The sequence below is a fragment of the Moschus berezovskii genome, chromosome 4, assembly GCF_049115385.1.
Source record: "Moschus berezovskii isolate FMDL1 chromosome 4, NW_MosBer_1.0, whole genome shotgun sequence".
In the NCBI taxonomy this organism is placed as follows: Eukaryota; Metazoa; Chordata; class Mammalia; order Artiodactyla; family Moschidae; genus Moschus; species Moschus berezovskii.
The window spans coordinates 99,244,752-99,266,489 of NC_142463.1; the positions used below are offsets into that span (position 1 = coordinate 99,244,752).

Consider the following 21,738-nt stretch of genomic DNA (forward strand, 5'->3'; position numbering starts at 1 on the left):
GATCCCAGGCAGCAGACTCTGACTGCCAGGAGTCCTGTTGAGGGTAGAATCAAGAATCTTTATCGCGCTGTGGCCTCGAAGCTTGCTCTCTCTTCCCATGCCTTGGAGGAATGCGAGATACAAAGCAAAGGGCACTACTCGGAGAGGAAGTGAGGAGGTGTAAGCAATGAGTACACTGTGAGAGTTCAAGGCTGAGTGGGCTGAGTCAGAGGCAGCAGCATATAAAGCTCTCTCCAGTCCCGTCTTTTGGAGATCTGGAGATCAGAACCCGGGTGCTTTCATCTGGCTTGCCACAATCTGACCGGTTAGAGCTTTTTCACTTTCTTTCTGCTACTCCTGGGAGGGGGGCACAAGGGATTTTTGCAAAAATGGAATAGAAGGAACACAGTGCGTCTTTATGAGCATGGAATCACTTGAACTCTCTTTTTGGCTCTCTCCAGCATCGCCCTCTTGCCCAATCTGTCCCCCATTGCTTTCTGGTTCCTGGTGAGCGTTTCTCAGTCCTCAGATTTGGCCATGGCAGGGTGGAGCTGCCTCGTTACCGGAGGAGGAGGATTTCTGGGTCAGAGGATCATCCGCTTGTTGGTGGAGGAGAAGGATCTGCAGGAAATCCGAGTGCTAGACAAAGTCTTCAGACCAGAAGTTCGGGAGGAATTTTCTAGTAAGTAAGCTCGAGTCATGGGTGTGTAACTCCCTTTGAAGACCTACATGGATGTGGGGTAGGGGGATTCTTGTCTAGCAGCTTAAGGAAAGTTATAGCCAAATCAAGGCTAATCCTGTTATCAGAAAGGAAGATCACAGATGGGGTAATACCATGGTATAATCACAGGTAGTGTCAGAAGATGGGGTAGGGTAATACATGGTGCAGTCCCAGATGGGTCACAGGTCCCAACCCAGGATGAGAGGGTGGGCCGTGGACCAGACACTTAGAGTCTATTCTTCTCGTCTAGAAAATCATGTTTCAGCTTTCTCCCTTGTCCATGAGTGTTTCAACTTGTTACTTGTTGTGTACTGTCTGCAAAGGGTGAGCCAGTGCTGTTAGCCTGGAGATGCCACCAGTGGGTTCCAGAGCTTCTTGATTGCCCTTGTCTTTCTGTGGCTTCACTGAGCATCTCTGTTGAAGGTGAAATAGAAGGAAGAGAGGTGAAGTGTGTGAGTGTGTGTGTGTGTGTCTCTGTGAGTGTGTGTGTGTGTGTGAATGAGAGAGAGAGGGAATTAGAGAAGGAGCCAGAGAGAGGGGGGAGGAGAGGATGCACAGGCATGCAACAAGGGAGCCAGAAATAGAACTAGAGGCAGTGTGAATGGACACACGCCTCGCGTGGATTCCCTGTATGTCTCTTTGTACTATTCACCTCTCTCCTCATCATCACAAGGACGCGACTACAGAATCTGCTAAGCAGCTCATGGCTCTCTTTCCTGATTGCTATCCATGGTGCCAAGGCAAACGCTTGATTTATAGTGTATTTTCCAACGTGTTTTGCTCCTGGATCCTCAAAATAACCTTGTGAGGAAGGTAGGAGAGGGTAACACCCACCTGGACAATGAGGAATTGAGGTCAACAAAGGTGAAGCGACTTGTTGAGGTCTCTGGGATTGATGGGGAGCAGAGCTCAGATGAGCCCCAGTCAACGGCCTGAGAGCCAACCCTTAACAAAGTGAGTCTTCAGTCTCTCCCATTTCCTGCCTGTGTGCCCCCAAACCAACTCCCTGTCTCCCCTCCCCAGTCCTGGTGGATTGGCCATCTACACACAGGCCCTGGCTGCCCAGGACCCCCCTCCCCACTTAAAGTCCCCCTCCCCAGCTCACTCTCCTGGACCCTGCCCATCACTCTGTTCTCCTTTCCCCTCCCCGACCTCTGCAAACATCCTGTTTCCTCTACCCTCTGCTTCAACAATGTCTTTTATTTTTTAAAAAAATTCACAAATGATTAACACCAACCTTTTGCAATCCCTACATCCCAGCAATATATGCAGGCTGATGACTTATGCCCAAAGAGAGTGCTGCTCAACCCAGCAGAACAGGTCCCAAGGTGAATAAGACAGGTGTGTTGTGGGTGGGCAGGGGCCTCTGTCAAGATAACGATAGAGAATACTTACGGGGTTCCTTTTGTGCCAAGCGCTGTGCCCAGGATTTTACATGTGTCAACTCATTCACTCCTCATCACAACCCTCTCTCTGGGATGGGTAACAGTGTCTTCAGTTTATTTTTTTCTTTTTTTCATGAGAATACAGGCATAGAAGAATCCAGTCAGTTCGGGCTGCTATAACAAAATACTGCAGGCTGGATATCTTATAATCTGAAATGTACTGGTCACAGTTCTGAAGTCAGTGTGTGTGTGTGTGTGTGTGTGTGCATACTTAGTCACTCAGTCATGTCCAACTCTTTGTGACCCCATGGACTGTAGCCCACCAGGCTTCTCTGTCCCATGGGATTTTCCAGGCAAGAACACTGGAGTGAGTTGCCATTTCCTCCTCCAGGGGATCTTTCCAACCCAGGGATTGAACCTGCACTCCCTGTGTCTCCTGCATTACAGGTGAATTATTTATCTGTTGAGCCATCTGAAGTCTGGAAGTCCAAAATCCAGGCAGGGTCAAGTTCTGGTCAGAGGTCGCTTCCTGGTTCATAGCTGCACCATCTTACTGTGCCCTCTCTCAGTGGAAGGCATGAGGGATCTCTCTGGGGTCTTTTCTCTAAGAACATTAATCCTATCCATGTTCTACCTTCATGATCTAATAACCTCCCAAATGTCCCTAACACCATCAGATTAGGATTTCAACGATGGCTCTGAGGGGACAGAAGCACGCAGACATAGCAGAGGTTAACTAACTTGTTCAAGGTCCCACCTCAGGAGACTCCGGTTCGATCCCTGGGTCAGGGAGGTCCCCTGGAGGAGGTCATGGCAACCCACTCCACTATTCTTGCCTGGAGAATCCCATGGACATAGGAGCCTGGGGGCAAGAGTCCATAGCGTCGCAAAGAGTCACGCACGCACGGTCTGGCTGCAGTATCTGTGCTCTCAACCGCTAGTCTGTCTAGCAGCTTCTCTCTGGGGCTCCCTCCAACCCCGCTCACAACAGGTAAGCTTACATCGCATATTCAGTCTATGCAAAACACTGGCCAAGCCCACAGAGGCTTGAAAGAGGAGGAAGCTCGGGGTTCCAGCTGAGGAATCTACAGCGCCCTCCGCTGGTCACTCTGCATCCCCGCAGACTACCGGGTGAGTGGTCTTTCCTCACGTGGCCTGTGAGCCAGCCTTGACAGAGAGGAAGAGGAAGGGATAGGCAGGGCAGAGGTGGGGACACAATCAGAAAATTCTGCTCTCTAGTTAACTCCTCTGCCTTTCTCCCACTCTGTGGCCTTTTTGGAGTGGAAGGGGCTGGGGCGGAGCTAATCTCAAAGAGGCTTACAGGAGAGCAGATGGTTTTACCAAGTTGTAACGGAAGAAGGCGGAGAAGGCAATGGCAAGCCACTCCAGTACTCTTGCTTAGAAAATCCCATGGATGGAGGAGCCTGGTAGGCTGCAGTCCGTGGGGTCGCTAAGGGTCGGACACGACTGAGCGACTTCACTTTCACTTTTCACTTTCACACATTGGAGAAGGAAATGGCAACCCACTCCAGTGTTCTTGCCTGGAGAATCCCAGGGACTGGGGAGCCTGGTGGGCTTCCGTCTATGGGGTCACACAGAGTCGGACACGACTGAAGTGACTTAGCAGCAGCAGCAGCAGCAACCGAAGAAGGAAATTCAGTCTGTGAGGTCTCTACCTTCACGATCTAATAACCTCCCAAAGGCCCCTAACTCCTAACACCATCACATTAGGACTTCAACGATGGATCTGAGGGAGCACAAACATACAGACCAGATGTAGCAGAGGGTAATTAACTTGTTCAAGGTCCCACACCTGGAAATGGCAAAACTGGATTCAAACCCAGGCTGTCTGGCTGGCTCCCCTGGTGGCTCAGTGGTAAAGAATCTACCTGCAGTGCAGGAGATTTTTCACTCCGGATTTCTCTCTCACTGTTCTCTGGCCTCCACTGCCCATTTCATTTAAATTGACTGGCCTGAACTACTCTGCAGCCCTGCAAGTGGGTGATGGGACAGCAAGGAAGGCTTGAAGGCAGGTAGGCAGGCTGGAGCCTTCATTAGAAGTGTGACTTAAGACTATTCCTCTGAACCTGGATGTCCTTGCCTGTAAAGTGGAAATCTGTCTCATGAGATAGCTGGAAAAGGAAATTAGAAAGCTGAAAGTCATGTGTGAAATAAATTGCACAAAATAAGTGCAGGGTACTTATCCAGGCTCTATGTGCGGCATTTATTTCATGGGCTAATCTAAGGTGGGGCTTCCCTGGTAGTTCAGACAGGAAAGAACCTGGCTGCAATGCAGGAGACCTGGGTTTGACCCCCAGTTTGGGAAGATTCCTTGAAGAAGGGAAAGGCTACCCACTCCAGTATTCTTGCCGGAGAATCCCATGGACAGAGGAGCCTGGCAGGCTGCATTCTGTGGGGTCGCACAGAGTAGGACACAGCCGAGCGACAACACTAATCTGAGGCGATGATTTTGTGCCACCTCCAGTGGGCTTCCGAGGAGCCAGAGACCCTGATGACATCTCTGTGACCCTTGGCTAAGATAGCCAGAATGTTAGTTCCTTGGTGACTGGCTCATTTTCAGCACTGATATCTGCTTTTGATGATATCTAATAAGAGCTCTTGCAGTTAAATTCACCATTGGGGCCCATTCTAAATTCCTGTTAAAAAGCACCACGATCCTCTTAATCACTCAAGTGGAAAAAACTCAGGCTGCCTTTGATTCTTCCTCTCAGCCCATCTCCAGTAAGAACCAGGACCTGGAAGGTACAGTCTGAAAGTCACACCTTGCGCACTTCTTCTCTTCTGGATTCCCTCTGCTGGATCCCTGGTCCTGGTCCTGCTCATGTGAACTGTGGTGCCATGCCCCGATTAACCCCTCAATCACCTTGCTTTCTCTTAGCTACCACCCACCTTGATCCACTTTATAATACTGAAGCCGGGGTTTGCTTCCTACATCACAACTCTTGCTTACATTTCCCCTTTAATTTCAAATCCATACCTGATTCCCCATTGCATTGAATTTGAATTAAATGCAAAATTTTTCCTTAATGAATTTTATACATGCCCCATAAGTCTTTTTCACAATTTTGTGTTCCAGGCACTCCTGACTCCTCATAGCTCAAACTCTCTTTTTTATCTTTTTTGGAAGACGGAAAGAGATGTTTGCTCTTTCTCAAGAAATGCTGTGTATTCTGATCGCTGTGCCCTTGTTGACTTGCTCCTTCCATGGGCTGTTCACCTCTCCTCCTCATCCCTCCTTCCCCTCAGTCTACCTGTCCTTGAAGACCTAGGTAAAATGCCACCTTTATCAGGAAACTTTCAGATTCAGAAAGGCCAGTGACCTGCCTCCTGTTCACACAGAGCTCCAGAGCAAGATCAAGCTGACCCTGCTGGAAGGAGACATTCTGGATGAGCAGTGCCTGAAGGGGGCCTGCCAGGGCACCTCAGTAGTCATCCACACCGCCTCTATCATCGACATCAAGAATGCTGTCCCGCGAGAGACCATCATGAATGTCAATGTGAAAGGTACAGGATCCTGGGGAGGAACTGGAGGGAGGTGGGCCAGTGAGGATCAGAGGCCAGGATAAGGGAGGGGGAGCCTGGTGAACACCTGCTGGGTGGACACCAGGTGTTTTTGCTCATCACCACCAACAGAGGTTCCTGGTGGCTCAGAGAGTAAATAATCTTCCTACAACTTGGGAGACTCGGGTTCAATCCCTGGGTTGGGAAGATCCCCTGGAGGAGGAAATGGCAACCCACTCCAGTATTCTTGCCTGTAGAATTCCGTGGACAGAGGAGCCTGGTGGGCTACAGTCTGTGGGGTCGCAAACAGTCAGATACAACTGAACGACTAACACTTTCACACACTTTCTTACAATCAACAGAGATTCACAGCCATCATCCTCAGTTTTTTAGATGAGGAAACTGGGGCTGAGACAGGCTAAATAACTTGTCTAAGGCCTTATGGAGAGGAGTGAAAGGGCTAGAATTTAAACCTACGCCTCTGTAAGTCCAAAGGCTACAAAAACCTTTCTGCTGGTCCAATCAAGTGTTGACTCAACTCCAACCTCAAACTCTTGTTCTCCAACTGCCTCCTGCCTCCACTGCATTGGAGCCAGAACTTACAAGTGTTTCCTTGGTCATCACGTTAGCCCTTCTGTGTGCCTATAAGGTGGGGTCACAGTATGGCCAGGAACTAACAGCTTTGTGATATGAGGTGCCCCCAGGTCAGGAGTGATGGGCCACAGCTCTGGGCTGGTTTCCTTCAGGCAAGACTTCCTGCAAAGGAAGGATCATAAGGGTAGTGAGAATGTTGAGAGAATTTCTGCTCACCCCCGAGAAGAGTTCCTCACAAGAAAACTGCCAAAGCTGGTTCACAGTGGTCTGGCAGTACAGAATTAGCCAGCTCTGGTCTTCCTGTAATATCTTCTCAACAAGCCTAGCTTTACATTACCCACAATACCATCTCTTCAACTCACTTGTTGTGCAATTGCTCAGCTGTGTCTGACTCTTTGCCACCCCACAGACTGCAGCATGCCAGGTCTCCCTGTCCTTCACTATTTCCCAGAGTTTGCTCGAACTCATGTCCACTGAATCAATGATGCTATCCAACCATCTCATCCTCTATCACCCCCTTCTCTTCCTGCCCTCTATCTTTCCAGCATAAGGGTCTTTTCCAATGAGTCGCCTCTTTGCATCAGGTCACCAGAATATTGGAGTTTCAGCTTCAGCTCACTACCAGGTCTTATTTTTTTTTTTTTCGTTCATTTATTCAGCTGTGCCACATGGCACATGGAATCTTAGTTCCCTGTCCAGGGATCAAACCCATGCTCTCCTGCTTTAGAAGTGGACCACCAGGGAAGTCCCACCAGGTCTATTATTGAAGAGTAGCTCCTAGTCAGGTGTCCAAAGTATAGCATCTTAAGATCCTTATCCCTTAAATGCTTCCTGGCACTCTGACTGTGGCTTTCCAATCTACTTTAAATCTAGACACTTCGCTCAAAGGATTAGCTTAAATCCCTTATTAGCCTGCTGTGTAGTATCCTCCTCTGATACCTGAAGTCCAGTCTCTCTAGGATCACAGCAGCCCAACCCCCAGCACATCTTCCTTCCATACCCTGCCCACCAGAATTAGTCTACTCAGAGACTCTTTTTCTAAAGCAACTCTTTGCTTTTGCATCTCTGGCCTAAAATCACAGTCTCAAAAAAGACCCTTTCTGGTTTTGCCTTAGCCATACCCCTGGTTACCCCCACACTGCCAAAAGAGTGTTAACTGGTCTTGAGTTTCCAGCTCCCATACTCCATAATTTCCTACTCTCCACAGTTCCCAACAATAGGGGATTTGTAATCCCTGGGAAGAGTTAGAGGCCTCCATTGACTAAAACTAGTATCACTGTTTCACTCTCTGGTTTAGAAAATGCTTCACAATCGCGGTCATTTCTTCTTGTGCAATTTATGTGAGTGCATGCTCAGTGGCTCAGTCGTGTCCAACTCTTTGGCCCCATGGAGCCTGGTCCACCAGGCTCCTCTGTCCATGGGTTCTCCAGGCAAGAACACTGGAATGGGTTGCCATTTCCTTCTCCAGGGGATCTTCCCAAGCCAGGGATCAAATCTGTGTCTCCTGTGCTGCCTGCAGTGGCAGGAGATTCTTTACTGTTAGCTCTGAATTATCTCTACTTTTAGATTTAAATGTTTTTAGTGAGGCTATCTTTCCTGAAAATCAAATTGCACAAAGACATTAAAAGGTATTTTTTTTAATACCACTCCAAAATGATGTCTTCTCCAGGAAATCATTTCTTTCCTGTAGGGAAGACTCTGGGTTACCTCTGGGAGCTAAAATTCTCCCCAGGTTAAGGAATTCTACAAGATCCTCCCATCAGATATTACCAGCAGAGGGCTCACCAGGCTCAACATATAAGGCCATTGCCAGGCTCCAGAAGACTAGTATTGATAAAAGGTTTACCACCCCAGCTTTTCATACCTCAGTAAAAGGAGTCAGAGCCAGAATTAGGAGTGGCCTTTGCAAGAAGCAAAATCAGAAACACAGTCTGGATCTCCAGCTTCTCCCCAGAACCCACCATTCATTTGCTCAGTGACAAAAAGTCCTTGTGACAATTTTTTATTGTTCTTCAAAAAAAAGATAAATACCAACAATTCAACGTACATTTAAGAGTATATATTACTTGCATCTTGCCTGGAGAATCCCCTGGACAGGGAGGCTTTTGGGCTACAGTCCATAGGATCAGAAAGAGTTGGGCACAACTGAAGCAACTTAGCATGCACACTCGTATTACTTACATACAACTCTGTGTGTGTGTGTGTGTGTGTGTGTGTGTGTGATGCGAGTCCTTCAACTGTCCTCCTATGGACCAGAGTTATCCCTATTCTAAGAGTATGGCCTCCTAATTTTTTAAGTTTACAACAGCTGTCTTTAGGACTTCCCTGGTGGCTCAGATGGTAAAGAAGCCATCTGAAATGCAGGAAACCCAGGTTCAATCCCTGAGTTGGGAAGATCCCCTGGAGAAGGAAATGGCACCCACTCCACTGTTCTTGCCTGGAGAATTCCATGGACAGAGGAACCCAGCAGGCTATAATCCATGGGGTTGCAGAGTCAGACACGACTGAGCAACTAACACTTTTTCATTTCAGCCCACCTTTAATGAGGTGCTGGAGATGACAAATGATCATTTTAAAATCTCTTTACTCTGCAAAATATAAAGTGGCAACTCATTCTTTTCCAACATCAAAAGTACAAACATGTTCCATGTAAATCCCCAAAGCTCATGAAATCCAAATGCTTGTAGTCCAGAACCCAAGTCTTATTCTCCTTTCATTTTTTCATTTTTGCTTTTGTCATATGGCTTTAGCATGGTTGGATCTGAGCCAGAGACAATGCACTGCTCAGATGTAATAGCCACTGCACTTCAGGATGAGGGACAGACACGGTCCATGGCAGGGCTGGCCCTGGGCTGTGTCCTGACACTGACGGTGCGCTTCCTTTGGGCAGGTACCCAGCTGCTGTTGGAGGCCTGTGTCCAGGCTAGCGTGCCAATCTTTATCCACACCAGCACCATAGAGGTGGCTGGGCCCAACTCCTACAGGGAGATCATCCAAGATGGCCATGAAGAAGAGCATCATGAATCGGCATGGTCCTCTCCATACCCATACAGCAAGAAGCTTGCCGAGAAGGCCGTGGTGGAAGCTAATGGGTGGGCTCTGAAAAACGGTGGCACCCTGTACACTTGTGCCTTGAGGCCCATGTACATCTATGGGGAGGGGAGCCCATTCCTTTCCGCCTACGTGCTCGGAGCCTTGAAGAACAATGGCATCCTGACCAGTCACTGCAGGTCCTCCAGAGTCAATCCAGTCTACGTTGGCAATGTGGCCTGGGCCCACATCCTGGCCTTGAGGGCTCTGCGGGACCCCCAAAAGCTCCCCAACATCCAAGGACAGTTCTACTACATCTCAGACGACACGCCTCACCAAAGCTACGACGACCTCAATTACACTTTGAGCAAAGAATGGGGCTTCTGCCTGGATTCCCGGATGAGCCTCCCTATTTCTCTACAGTACTGGCTTGCCTTCCTGTTGGAAATAGTGAGCTTCCTGCTTAGTCCAATTTACAAATACAACCCCTGCTTGAACCGCCACCTAGTGACTCTCTCAAACAGCGTGTTCATCTTCTCCTATAAGAAAGCTCAGCGAGATCTGGGATATGAGCCCCTCTACACTTGGGAGGAAGCCAAGCAGAAAACCAAGGAGTGGATTGGCTCCCTGGTGAAACAGCACAAGGAGACCCTGAAAGCAAAGATTCACTGACCTAGGAGTGACAATGATGGGCGTGTGGACATGTGGGTGTGGTTAGCAGATGTCTGTCGAGCGCTCCCCTTGAGGCTTCCTACAGAATGTAACACAGACACAAGCCTGGGCCCTCCTGCCTCCCTTTTAAAAGATGCTCATCTTACTATCTTACCTTCTGCCACCAGAAATAGTCTCTGTCGCTGGCCCAAGTGGAAGCTTTCCTCCCTACCCACCCCCAGGGGACAGACAAGGTGATCTGCTGCAGCTGCTGGTACCAAAATCTCAGTGGCAGATTCTGAGTTATTCGGGCTTCTTTTAACTTCGAGTTTTGCCTCTTAGTTCCACTTTCTTTGTTAAATGCGGAAGCATTTCTTTTAAAAGTTCATATTCCTTCATGCAGCTCAATAAAAATGATCAACGTTTTCACGACTAATCTGGAGGAAATTGTGGTTTACGTGAATACATTCTCTTTTGTTTTCCCCTTCACTTCCAGATATCAGCCCCTTCTATTCAGAGAAGCAGCATGGGACCGGGTTGGGCAGAGTGTTGCAGAGGTGGACGATAGGACTGACGAGGACTTACTATGTTTCAGGCACCTACTGAATGACTCACATATATCACTTATTTAACCCTCACCAGAAACCTCCGAGGTAGGAATGACTGACTATTCCCTTTTACGAATAAGGAAACATGTTCACAATCACACTAACTAGTGAGAGACTGGGACATTTAACCCAGATAAACTTTTCAAGCCCTATCAGCCACTGAAGTGTGTCTGCTGCTGGTAAGTGAGCTGCCAGGGTACAGCGGGAGTGCTGGACATGGGGTGCTGATTCTTGGGAGAGCCCAGATCTCTTGGGTCACCTCCTTGCCCGATCCTGTACAGGAGACCCCAAGGAGAGCCCCTGACAGAATCTGGGAGGTTTTCCTACCCTTGTCAGCTGGGAGGAGAGGGAGAAGCAGAGGTGCAGCCAGCTCCACGGCCAGTGCCAGTGTCCTTGAAGGTCCCTAGAACACACTTGGATGTATGTGTGTGTTGGCCACTCCGGTAACTCAGAAGCCAATAATCCAGCGTTCTTTCGGATCACACAGTGAAGCCACATGACGGGTTGGTAGGCAAGTAAAGGGAACAGATGTGAATGTCCCTGAAGATGTCTCTCCCACTCGATGCAGAAGTAGAGATTCAGCTCCTCCAGATTTAGCTCCTGCTCCTCCTCCTTCTCCTTCCTCCTCCCCATCGCTCCCCCACCCTGACTCCGCTCTTCCCTTCCCTCGCCCCTCCTCAGCCTCTTTCCCTTCCCTCCATCTCTCCCTAACCACTAGCCCTCTCATCCTTCTCAGTTTCCCCAAGGAAGGGAGGCCAATCGAGACATGTTTGGGGACTTAAATGATGACACGTTCATTAACTGACCGGAAGACAAGCAGTCAAAAGAGACACTGCCAGACCAACAAGGGCCGTGTGACCTGGAGCAGGAGAGGAGGTGGCCCGGGGCGGGGGGCGGAAGGAGGGCGTTCAGTGGCGGGGAGGTGGGGCTGTCTCTGCCTATCTTCCTGAGCCACGGCCACAAGAGTCACATCCCACACCCAGAGGGCCTCTCTCTTACCCAGGGAATTTACAGATTATGAATTCAGTTGAATTTGATGACCACGAAGGAGATTGTTTAAGTATCCACTCTTAAGGAGAAAAGGGAAAAAGCACTCTGGCCCGGAGGAACAGGTTTCCACCACCTTCAAAACCCCAAAGGGGAAAAAAATTTAAAAACCAAGGGACAGAGGATCAGCCCTGGGAGATCAGTAAATGGTCCCTGGGGTGAGACAAAGTGAGAGATGGAACACCCGCTTCCTCCAGTACACAAAATACAAGAGGCAGCCTCTGTCCAGCCTGGTGATGTGCAAACCCTCATATGTTTATGCCGATAAGGAAGGAAGGAAAGGAGGGTGGTGGAGTCTGAGACAAAACTTCCCTCCGGCCGTTTTTAGTCTAGTGAAATCCCACAAACATAAACCCCGCCAGAGCTGTTCTCCCAGGGGAGGGAGATGGCATTGTCAGCGAAGGGCAAGCGGGGGTTGGTGTGAGAGAAGAAAGAGGAGAGCGGATCTGGCCGGCTGCTGGTCTCTACTGAATAAGCATAAAGACCTGGGGATGCTTTGACCAACGAAGCCGCGTCCTTACTGGGCTCCCTGACCCCCGCGCGGGGTGGTCCAGCTCGTGCACAGGAGCCCTAGGTGCACTACAGGGGAAGCACCGCACGGGGGCAGCAGAGGCCCGGAGGGAAGGAGGACACCGCCCCGCAGCACCGCTCCCCTCCCCGCCCTCCCCCCGCCCCCACCATACCTGGGCGACTGCGTGGGGTACGGCTGAATGGATGAACGAAAGCCAGCCGCGTGCTCAGCCACCAGGTTAAGTGCTCCGGATACTGAGTCTGGAGAACGGAGCTGAACAGAAGTTACTGGGAAAAGCCTCAGGGACGAGGTGGAACTGCAGCTAGGTCTTGGAGGAGGGAGATGGGACTTAGGCAGGAACTGAGTGACGGGTCCAGGCAGCGGAGCTGAGCAGCGGTGGGGGCAGGCGGGGCGGCGCTGGGAGAGAGGAGGAGGGAGAGGAGAGAGGACACAGGTCCGCCGGGTGAGAAGGGTTTGCCAGGGGAGATTAGGTAGTTTAGACTGCCCCCCAGATTTGAGGAGGCAAGCCTCAGAGGGCCGAGGTGAAGCTGGCAGGAGGGTGACTGGCCTGGGGAAAGAGAGGCTGAAAAGCGATAAAGGACCTGAAGGGGCTGGAAGAAGGCAGACCAGACAGCTGTGGTGGAAACTGCAGGACAACTACAATATCCTCAGTTACTTTATTAACAGATGAGGACAATGGCAAAACCCAACCTCACAATTTCTCCTCTCATAAGAAATCCCAAATATCCCCAAAAGAGTCAAAATCTGGGAGCTCTGGTATCGAGACCTACCTTCTCCCTGAAGGCCTGAATGCTTGTAGGCAGCCTGGCCCACCCCAGAATGGATGGAGCAGTTTAAGTCTGGATCACACTTCATGTGTGCTCTAGGTTTTTTTCTGCAGAAATGTCAGTGTGTTTAATGACAAGGTGCTAACCTGGATCTTGCTGGGGTGTACTGTAATATATGATACATACCCTTATTACCTTGTTAAAATCCAAAAGAAATCTGAATTCCAAAATATATCTAGCCCTGAGGGTTTTGGATAAAAGAATGTGAACCTCAACCAGCAAAATTATGAAAGAAGTACGGTTCTAACACATTTTATATGAGTGTGTGCGTGCTCAGTCATTCAGTCCTGTCTGACTCTTTGCAGACTCATGAACTGTAACCTGACAGGCTCCTCTGTCTGTGGGATTTTGCAGGCAAGAATACTAGAGTGGGTTGCCACTTCCTCCTCCAGGGGATCTTCCCAACCCAGGGATCGAACCTGCATCTCTTGTCTCCTGCATTGGCGGGCAGGTCCTGTACCACTAGCACCACCTGTGCCTGCTAAGTCGCTTCAGTCATGTTGGGCTCTGTGAACCTATGAACCATAGCACACCAGGCTTCTCTGTCCATGGGATTCTCTAGGCAAAATGACTGAGGTGGGTTGCCATTCCCTCCTCCAGTGAATCTTCCCAACTCAGGGATCGAACGAGCATCTCTTTCATCTCCTGCATTGGCGGGCAGGTTCTTTACCACGCGTGCCACCTGGGAAGTCCCACATATATATAATAATACTCCGTCAACATCCAAAAGTAGGTATACTTATTATCCTAGCCTGAAATATAAGGAAATGAGACAGAGAGGTCAACAACTTGCTTAAGGTCATCCAGCAAGTTGTGGTTCAGTTCCAGTAATGAAAAGCTTTTGACTTCAAAGATCATACATAAAGATGGCAAACTTGCATGCCTGCAGGAGCCAGGTACCATGTGTAAATGAGGCAGGCGAGAGCTAAGAGGCCTCCGGGAGTGGAGGGGGGGATGTGGCGTGCAGGGGAGCACATGCTCCATCGGGGGGGCAGCAGTCACAGAGCCCCCCTCCCGTGACTCAAGTGGGAATATACCCCAAGTCACCAGGTCTTCTGACTCTTCAAGGAAAGCAAGGCTTCCTAGTTCTTTATGTGAAATCTTTTGATTTCTAAATACTGTCAACTAATTTAAATTTTAAAAACAGTGTGAAGACCAGTGCTGGGAATGGGACCAGTGTGGGTTAGTGCCCACATGTTATGTGTAATAGCTTATTTCTTTAAAAATGGGCAGTGAGGTGTGTTGAACACAATCTGTTCATTTTTGGCACTAGGTCTCAAGTATACATAACATTATCTTCTGTACTTTTCTGTATGTTTTATATAGGTTATAATTTTTAATACATTAATTTTGATTTTTAAAAAAGTGTTCAAAATAACCAAACACATCTGTGGGCTGGACTGACACCTAAGGCTTCTGGTTTTGCATCTCTGCTCTCAGTCTAGGGGAAGCAATAAAATATGAGGCATGGTGAGTTCTGTGCCCAGTAAAATGTACCAAGTGCCCTTAGAAAGGTAAAATGCTTTTGGAAGGTCCTCTCCGGGTAGGGTACTCCACAGAGCCCTTACACTGGGGCTTAATGTTGACAGATGGGTAGGACTTCAACAGGCAGAAATGTGGGGGAATGTATGCCAGGCAGAGGCAATAGAGACAGGAAGGGTACAGGTGAGAGAGGGGAGTCATTTTCAGGCAGCGAAGAGACCAGTGTGGAAAGACCAGATGCGGGAGAGAATGGAGGACACGCCTGGAAAAACTTGATGGGTTACCTTGGGTCACCTATAGGAGACTGCCTTCTTTCCCCTTCCAGAGACCATTTGACATTTAACCACATGGCACATGCCTCACCTTCTCTGGAAATTAGACTCTTTAAGAACAAGGCGCATGTCTCCATACCTGCCCCCTCTCCCCACAGCCCTCAACAACGAATATCAGTAGTCAGACTATGGAATGTGGAGATTATTCAATATGCGATGGGATACCACTGAAGATTCTTGATCGGCTGTCCCTGGATGATTACTTTGGCAGTGATGTGTAGGATGGACTGGAAAAGATTAAAAGGCTACTTTAAGAATGTAGGCAAGAAATAAAGCTCGATTTATGTAGTGTTAACAAAGGGAACACACAGGGCAGCTGAGGCCAGCCTGAGGCAGAACAGACACTGCTTTGGGCAAGGCCTGAGTGAGCACCCACTCTCTGAAGCCAGAGACCTCGATGCCCTTCCCTTACTCTCCCTCCAGCCTAGCATTCAGTCTTATGGGTTTCACCTCCCAGACACCTCCCGAAGGTGTTGTCTGCCTCCCTGGTAACCCAGCCTGGTTCAGGCCTCCCTGCCTGAGTCATTATCCATGAAATTCATTCTTGGTAGTTTTGCCAGAGTTATCCATCCAACATAAAAAGTGACCATGTCACTCTCTTCTGTGAAACCATCCAGTGGAGGAGCCTCAGAACTCTCAGGATAATCCTGAGTGTCTTAAGACAACATAGAAAGATTCTCAACAGACTGGTGGTTGACAAGATGGAAGGAGGAGGGAGAGGATAACTGGTTAGCAGATGTAAGCCTTTATATACAGAAAGGACAAACAACACGGTCCTATTGTAGAGCACAGAGAACTATAGTCAATATCCTGTTGCTACCAAACAGGGTTCTTGGCCTTTCCCAATCAATAGAAACTGACTAGAGGCCAGATGAGAAATTCAGGCCAGGCTTTACTGGGGTCCCTCCTGCGGGAAAGGGGAACAAGGACAAACAACACATTCCCTTGCTTGCTCATTCCCCTGCTGGGGGCAAGCTTGTTCCTTCTATGGGGTGAGAGTAGGGGTGTGTCCAGGGGTTGGGTTTAAGGGGTGGCTTAGATGTTTTGCCCACCCTTTTGGTGGTATTGAGTGCAGGGGGCATGCCCCCCACCCCCAGCTTTTCCTCCAGGCTCTTCAAAAGTGGCAGTTTTTAAAAATTTCTTTGTATCTTTTGGATCCAGAATTTGCCCCAACTGAACCACAGTTATTTTTAGTCCCTAGTCCTGTATAGTTCCTTTGTATCTTGTTTCTTGAGGAGAGGTGTGTCCAGGTGAAGCATTGCCACAGTGCAAAGTGTCCCAGGTCCCAGGCCTGTCTCACTCTTATGAACCATAGTGGAAGAATTTTTAAAAATGACTATGTGTGTATATATACACATATATTAACACAACGTTGTGTTAATGGCTGCTGTATAGAAGTGGTTCAGTTATGCTCACATACATGTATACATTCCTATGTAGGTATATATACGCAAATGTATATATGGATGTAGTAGTGTTAAATCGCTCAGCTGTGTACAGCTGTTTGCAACCCCATGGACTGTAGCCCACCAGGCTCCTTTGTCCATGGGATTTTCCAGGCAAGAGAACTGGAGTGGGTTGCCATTTCCTCCTTCAGGGATATATGTATGTATGTATTTGTATGTTTATATGTGTACATATATACATATACACAGATATACATGTATGTGGCATAACTGAATCACTTCTCTATAGCAGTAATTAACACAACATTATAAGTCAACTACAATTTTAAAAGAAAATATCTTAAGAGCTAGCCCCTGCCTACCTCTCCAGACTAAATTCCCACCAATCTCTGCCCTGTCTCCAGATTCTCCAACTTTATGCTCCAATACCAGGCCAGAATTGGGAGCTGCTGGCATGGATCATCTTTTACATATTCCTGTACCAACGCATGGTGCTCCTTCTGCTTTGAGCTCGCCCACCTCTCCTTCCACATCCTTCTCAACTCCTTATTTAGCATCCAGTGCGTCCCACTTTATCACCTCTGCACCGTGTGGATATCTAATTGCCATTCATATATTCTGCCTCCCTCACTACACGGTTATATTCTTGAGGGTGAGAACGCACCATCTCATCTCTGTGTCCCCTATGCCTGGTCCTGTGTCCGTCACAAAACGGTCACACGATGGACAGATGACAGGTGGATGAACAGAGAGAAAACACACACAGACAACTGAATTGCTGAGGTGGGGAGCGAAGGGAGGCAGGGAGGCAGAAGAAACGACACTGCTAGAAAGAATTCAGCGATAACGCCAGGGAATTAATGAACCTGGAGAAGTTGGGCCTTCATCATGAGAATCAGGAAAAAGAGAAGAAGCCACACTTCTTCTTAGAGGGTTAGGGGTGGAAATAGGAAGAGTGAGTGAGGAGTAAGGAAAGAGGCTTTTGTGAAGGCAAAACTTAGCTGCTAAGATTTTAAGGGTTCTAGAAATTAGATACCGGAGAAGGCAATGGCAAGCCACTCCAGTACTCTTGCCTAGAAAATCCCATGGATGGAGGAGCCTGGTGGGATGCAGTCCATGGGGTCGCTAAGGGTCGGACACGACTGAGCGACTTCACTTTCACTTTTCACTTTCACGCATTGGAGAAGGAAATGGCAACCCACTCCAGTGTTCTTGCCTGGAGAATCCCAGGGAAGGGGGAGCCTGGTGGGCTTCCGTCTATGGGGTCACACAGAGTCGGACACGACTGAAGTGACTTAGCAGCAGCAGAAATTAGATACACAACCTGAAACAGCCTCATGCCCAGAGAGTTTTTGTACGACAGAAATAGGGAGATCCTACTTTTACTGAAAAGCTGAACTCATAAGAAAATCTCCCATTCCCCTAAGTGACTTGGGATGCGTGCGTGCTCAGTCACATCTGACTCTTTTCGACCCCAACGACCATAGCCCACCAGCCTCCTCTCTATATAGGATTTCCCAGGCAAGAATACTGCAGTGCGTTACCATGCCCTCCACCATGGGATCTTCCTGACCCAGGGATCGAAACTGCATGTCACCTGCATTGCAGGTGGATTCTTTACCACAGAGGCACCAGGGAAGCCCAAGTGACTCAGGGTAAGGACAGCTCAATCCCTCAAGCTATAGCAAGTGCTTCTTAAAGCATCAAGGGAGGGGACTTCCCTGGTGGTCCAAGTGGTTAAGAATCCACCTGCCACGGCAGGAAACATGGGTTCAATCCCTGGTTCAGAAAGATCCCACATGCCAAGGGACACTAAACCCGTGCACCACAGCTACTAAAGCCCATGTCCCAAGAGCCTGTGCTCCACAAGGAAAACCACAATGAGACGCCCTCGCACTCCAACTAGAGAAAGGCCACAGATAGCAATGAAGACCCAGTGCAGCAATAAATAAATAACTTTAAACTGGGAGAAGTTCATGGGGGAGTCCTTTTCCTTTGTCATGGCTCAAGATCAGGGTCTTGAGCAGGGAGGGGACCTGGTATTTCAAGGTGTGAAAGAGGTTCATTATGACAGAATGGAGGCTCTGTTGGGATGGAATCCAAGAAAAAGTGGATTGACCTCTCTGTTCCCAAGGGCAGGGGGCCCTGATAAGTGATAAGTGAAGTTGCTCAGTTGTGTCTGACTCTTTGAGATTCCATGAACTAAAGCCTACCAGGCTCCTCCATCCATGGAATTTTCCAGGCAAGAGTACTGAAGTGGGTTGCCATTTCCTTCTCCAGGGGATGTCCCTGACCCAGGGATCAAACCCAGGTCTCCCACATTGCAGGCAGACACTTTACTGTCTGAGCCACAAGGGAAGCCCAGGGGGCCCTAAGGTTAGTCATAACTCTGGTACAGTCACCAGTCTGTCCTAGAAAACTGAAGCTTCTGATACGCAGTCTCTCCATCATAAACAGAAGAAACTGCACCAGCAAAGTCAGCCCTTCTTCCAAAATAGATGCTGGAGATGGGGTGGGCATGAGTGGGCCACTGGCCCTCCTGGCACGGACCCTGGCCATTAAGGTAGGGAGAGCCTACTCACAGCTGGGGATCTAGATTTCTCCCCCAACCAGCAGGAGTGTGAAGTCACTGGTAGTTATGAGCAGGTCATCTTTACCAGCACGTGGATTGCGAGGTGACCCGTGTTTGACTTCATGCTCTGCCGAGAGGGCCCCCCTTTGATTTTGCAGAGCCCTGAAAATTACACAGCCAGGCCTGATTAGGAACATGTCTTTCAGCAGTGGGCAAAACAGCTCTTGCTTAATCATAGGTATACAGGGAAGGCTGTCTCCTGCAGGGGAAATCAAAGGAGCATCTTTTGCAGATGTCTGCTCTGAACTGCTTGCATTGAATCCCTAGTCTCCAGCAACTTGGGGGGCCTGGAACCTTTCAGTCAGGATGAAATCCCTCCAAATACATACGTGGGAATGCCACCCTGAGCACTGCACACACACTAATACCTTTTTTCCAACCTTAAGCATAGGACAACTTGGTACTTGGGACACTTTGCCACCCACCTCTTTGGTTTCCAAAGCTGAGCATCTTGGTCACTGTGATGAGGTGGACCTCATCACAGTGGATACAGAGGGCTGTCAGCAGTGTGACTTGGATCCCATCGGGGCAGCTGGCAATTGAAAACCAATGGAATGTGTCTGGGGTTAGCAGAAGTGACCTTGAAACACAGGCAGGAAGCAGGGAACTGCAGACACTTGAGCTCTGGCCGGGAAAGACAAGAGCACAACACTCATCGGCTCAAGCTGGGACCTCCTCCTCTTTCCCTCCAGCGGCAAAATTTAGGAAACAATTTGACTGCCAAGTGCAGCTGAGAAAAAGAGAAATGTGTGGAATTTTGCTTTGTTAAGTGAGCTGAGACAAAGGATGAAGGTCAGAAAGAAGGGAAGGCAGGCTTTCTACAGTTGGCAAATACAGAGAAGGGCCGGTGGCAGCCAGCGATGCCCCTGGGGCATTATCTGAGAAACAGCAAAGACAGGCATTCTTCCTGACTCTTACTTATTATCTTTAACTGTTTGGGGAAGGCATGTGTGAAACAGAGGGCTGCCAAGAGCAGACAGGCAGCAGAGCCTGCTGTATCTGACAGTACCCTTTGCATCTGACCGGTCCCCTCTGCACCCCATGGCAGACAAAAGGATTTGCGGCTTAGGAGTCTTACCTAACCGTAATCCCCAAGGAAGAAAGGAGGTGCTTAATTCATCCTACAGACCTCTCAATCCTGGCTGAGTTTCCATGAAATACCCATTAAAATCACCTGGGAAGCCTTTATAAAATCACGGGTACTTGGACATCAGTTAACCCAGACCAGTTAACCAGTGCCTTGAACAGTTTTGTTTGTTTGGGAGAGGGTTGTTTTTAAAACTCTCCAGATCAAACCTGTCAGTCCTAAAGGAAATCAACCCTGATTATTCATTGGAAGGACTGATGCTGAAGCTGAAGCTCCAATACTTTGGCCAACTGATGGGAAGAGCCGACTCACTGGAAAAGACCCTGCTGCTGGGAAAGAGGGACGACAGGAGAAGGGGATGACAGAGGATGAGATGGTTGGGTGACATCACCGATTCAATGAATATGAATTTGAGCAAACTCCAGGAGATACTGAAGGGCAGGGAAGCCTGGCGTGCTGTAGTCCACGGGGTCACAAAGAGTCAGACATGACTTAGCGACTAACAAGGTAATCCTACTGTGCAGTTAATGTTATTTTAAGAAAATCTGTCTGAAATGAATCAAACCTGGAGAATTCCAAGTTGATTAGACATACTTTCTCTAACTGGAACATGGATAGAGGCTGCCCTAATTGAAGTCCAGGTTGAGCATCCCCACACCATGCAGCACCTAATGCCAGGTTTACTGCTGTGTTCCCATAGGGCACTGAACGGGTACTTCAAATGCTTGGTTTAACATAGCTTCCCAGGGACTAGGAATTAGATTGGTGGTTGCTTCGAGCCAGAATAGTCAGGCTCAGGGAGAAATGCTGCAATCACAGAACTGACTGCCTCCTTACAAGACTAGAAACCAGCAGTTGCTGGCCCTGCTCAGCAGCCCAAGGGCTGTGAATATTCACTTGAGGAGGTAGTTGCCATCACTAAAAGAAATTAAGCTGCCTTTCATGCTCTTTTCTATTACTTGAGAACCCCTTCTTTTCAAACTGCTGTGTCATTGTTTTCACGGGCAGAGACTAGCTAGAATATACTTTCAGCAACAGTTCAGTCTAGCTGATAAGTTGCATTCCATATTATCTGGAGTCGTTAAGCTATATTTTGAAAACTGGGTGAAAGAAAATACTTTGTTGTGTGATTCAGGAATACACTTTTTACAGATCAGAAATGGGACCTGAAACTGCTTCCCTCCTCCATCACTCCAGTCCTCCTGCCTACTGCCAAAATTCCCCACTGATTGCTTCTTACAAGGAATGAAGACAGATCTTTGGAAATTGCTACAACAGTATAACATTAACACATTCCCAACAGCCCAAAGCCACATTAGTGCAGAAATGTTGCTCCGAATTATTGGTTACAATGGGCAGACTATGTAGACATCAACCAATTCCAGAATGATCTAGGATCCACCTAGACATTCTAAATCAGGAGTTTGCAAACATTTTCTGTAAAGATTCAGGTGGTAAATATCCTGGGATCATGGGTCACATAGCCTCTGTCACAACTACTCAGGCTTGCCATTTTAGTGCACAAGCAGCCATAGACACTATGTAAGGAAGGCTAGTAGAACTGTATTCCAATAATTTTTTTAAAAATATTTATTTGTCTTTGTTGGATCTTAGTTTCGGCACTCAGGATCTTTTGCTGCAGTACTTGGGCTCTCCGGTTGTGGCGGGATCTTAGTTCCCTGACCAGGGATCACACTGAGTCCTCTGCATTGAAAGGTGGATTCTTAACCACTGGACCACCAGGAAAGTCTCCCAATAAAATTTTATTCACACAAAGGGAAGGGTTGGATTTGGCATCTTGCTGACCCTTGTTCTACCAGAGCATAACTTCCACAGATTGAACTGAGTGCTATTTAATGGGTGACAAGTGCTATTTAATGGGTAAAGAAGAAAGACTGACATG

The 21,738-nt window shown here is 48.4% G+C and overlaps 1 protein-coding gene across 1 annotated transcript; it reads left to right on the forward strand.

Moving 5' to 3' along the window:
• Positions 1-266: 266 nt before the first annotated feature.
• LOC129541051 (3 beta-hydroxysteroid dehydrogenase/Delta 5-->4-isomerase) lies at positions 267-10,280 on the forward strand. The gene is made up of 4 exons (XM_055402692.2): positions 267-304; positions 441-661; positions 5,446-5,610; positions 9,092-10,280. The coding sequence occupies exons 2-4, from the start codon at positions 517-519 to the stop codon at positions 9,901-9,903; spliced, it is 1,122 nt and encodes a 373-aa protein (XP_055258667.1). The 5' UTR covers positions 267-304; positions 441-516; the 3' UTR covers positions 9,904-10,280.
• Positions 10,281-21,738: the final 11,458 nt, after the last annotated feature.

Bases quoted from the DNA above. Each gene is read 5' to 3' on its own strand.
- LOC129541051 (XM_055402692.2), top strand. From the start codon at position 517: ATGGCAGGGTGGAGCTGCCTCGTTACCGGAGGAGGAGGATTTCTGGGT. The intron at 662-5,445 runs GTAAGTAAGCTC...CTGTTCACACAG, and splicing joins AGTTCGGGAGGAATTTTCTA to AGCTCCAGAGCAAGATCAAG. The intron at 5,611-9,091 runs GTACAGGATCCT...TCCTTTGGGCAG, and splicing joins CATGAATGTCAATGTGAAAG to GTACCCAGCTGCTGTTGGAG.